The 1739-nt window shown below is 28.8% G+C and overlaps 1 protein-coding gene across 1 annotated transcript in view; it reads left to right on the forward strand.

Annotated features, from left to right (window-relative positions):
* The window catches only part of LOC107629359 (protein SIEVE ELEMENT OCCLUSION B), a 12728-nt gene continuing 11823 nt past the window's right edge, over window positions 835–1739 (forward strand). Inside the window, exon 1 of the mRNA XM_016332136.2 lies at window positions 835–1112. Within this exon, the coding sequence (XP_016187622.1) occupies window positions 906–1112 (207 nt within the window). The 5' untranslated portion in view covers window positions 835–905. The remainder of the gene's footprint in view (window positions 1113–1739) is intronic.

A 1739-nucleotide genomic window follows, 5' to 3' on the forward strand; every position in this document is an offset into this window, starting at 1 on the left:
AATATGGAAGAGAGGGTGGGGTGATGCAACATTATGAAAAAGAGAAATACTTTCTCTGAATGTAGTGTACAGTAGTGTTTTAATAGAATTCAGAGGGTCCGTTTTGAGTTTAAAAAAAATATAAAAATATAAAAAACCTAATCGGAGGGTCCGTTTTGATTTAAAAAAAAAAACTAATCGGACGGTCCAATATATGTTTTCGAAAATAAAAAAATGTTTAATGTTAAAATCGGACCGTCCGATTTTTACCTTATTTTTTTCTTTAAACAAATCAGACCCTCCGAATTGTATTTTAATTTTTTTTTAACAAATCGGACCATCCGATTTGAATAATACAAAAAAAAACACCATATAAAAAAAATGCATAATCTTCCAATAACAATGTATTACACATATATTTAATAAATATAAAAAAAATAGCCACAAATAAAGCAAGTCTAGTAGAATAGTATATATAGTGATGACATAATCTATCTGATGTCACATTTTTTTCACTTTTTCACTGTTTATGCTAAGGTAATTATCCATATTTATATGATTATGTAAAAAGTTTATTTCTCTTTATTAATTATGTCTTGGCTAACTTACTCCAATGTTTATGCTAAGATTCACCAAAGACTATAACAAAAAAAAGTTTCTCACTTTATATGAAGTAAATTAGATGAATGGGACCACCAAAGCTAACTAAGCCATGTGTATCCATATCCTAAATAAATAGGGTTCCATCATATATAACTTTAGCTTTAGTTTTATACACTTCAACAAGCAAGGTACTTGTTCAATAACATGCTTTATTCTATTGCCTTACATTATATAAACCCTAGTTTGTGTCACAATTTAATTGCACGTATTCAAAAAAGAGAGAGTAACACATAATACATACATTGTTGTTGTGTTGAATAATTATGGCCAGCACCCACGGTGGTTCTAATAAGATGCAACAGAGGAAGGAAAAGCGGCGGTTGTTCGCGGCGGCCGACGATAGCGCCATGATGAAGCAAATTCAGGCAACTCATCAGCCTGATGGCCGTGAAGTTGATGTGAAACCGATCATTCAAATTGTTGATCAAGTCTTAATTCAACTCATTGCTCGTAGCATTGAGGGTCATCATGTAAGACACATTTTTATTTCATTCATCTTTTAATTAATTTTGTTAAAACAAATGTTATAAGGTGTATATACTAATTAATTTTGCCCAACCACCTTTTACCATCTAACATAACAAAACAAAACAAAAAACTTAGAAATATCATTATTTATGCCGCAAATTATTTTTGATATTAGGGTGAAAATTGTGTTTTTTAGGATTATGGATAATAAGGGTGTTATTCTCAAATGTGGAACTTTTTAATTTAAAATGTGGAAATCGGACCCTCCGATTTATAAAGAACAAAAAGTCGGACCCTCTTATTTATAATTTTTTTAAAAAAAAGAAATCATAACAAACAAATCGAAGAGTCTGATTTCCACATTTTAAAAATCAAGTTACAAAGTAATCGGTAGGTCCGATTACTGATTTCCATATCAAAATAAAACACATGCACACACCAACAGAATTGAATTGCACACATTTATTTTTCATAATAAAAAATTTTAGCCTATTTATACATGTATCTTCTTTTGTCATATTAAATTTTTCAAAAAAAAAAAAAATTTAAATATACGTACAAAAGCTATTTGTGTATACCTAATTAATTATAAAATTTAATTTTCACATACATATGAAAAGGAAATAAAC

The sequence above is a fragment of the Arachis ipaensis genome, chromosome B03 (genome assembly GCF_000816755.2).
Source record: "Arachis ipaensis cultivar K30076 chromosome B03, Araip1.1, whole genome shotgun sequence".
Taxonomy (NCBI): domain Eukaryota; kingdom Viridiplantae; phylum Streptophyta; class Magnoliopsida; order Fabales; family Fabaceae; genus Arachis; species Arachis ipaensis.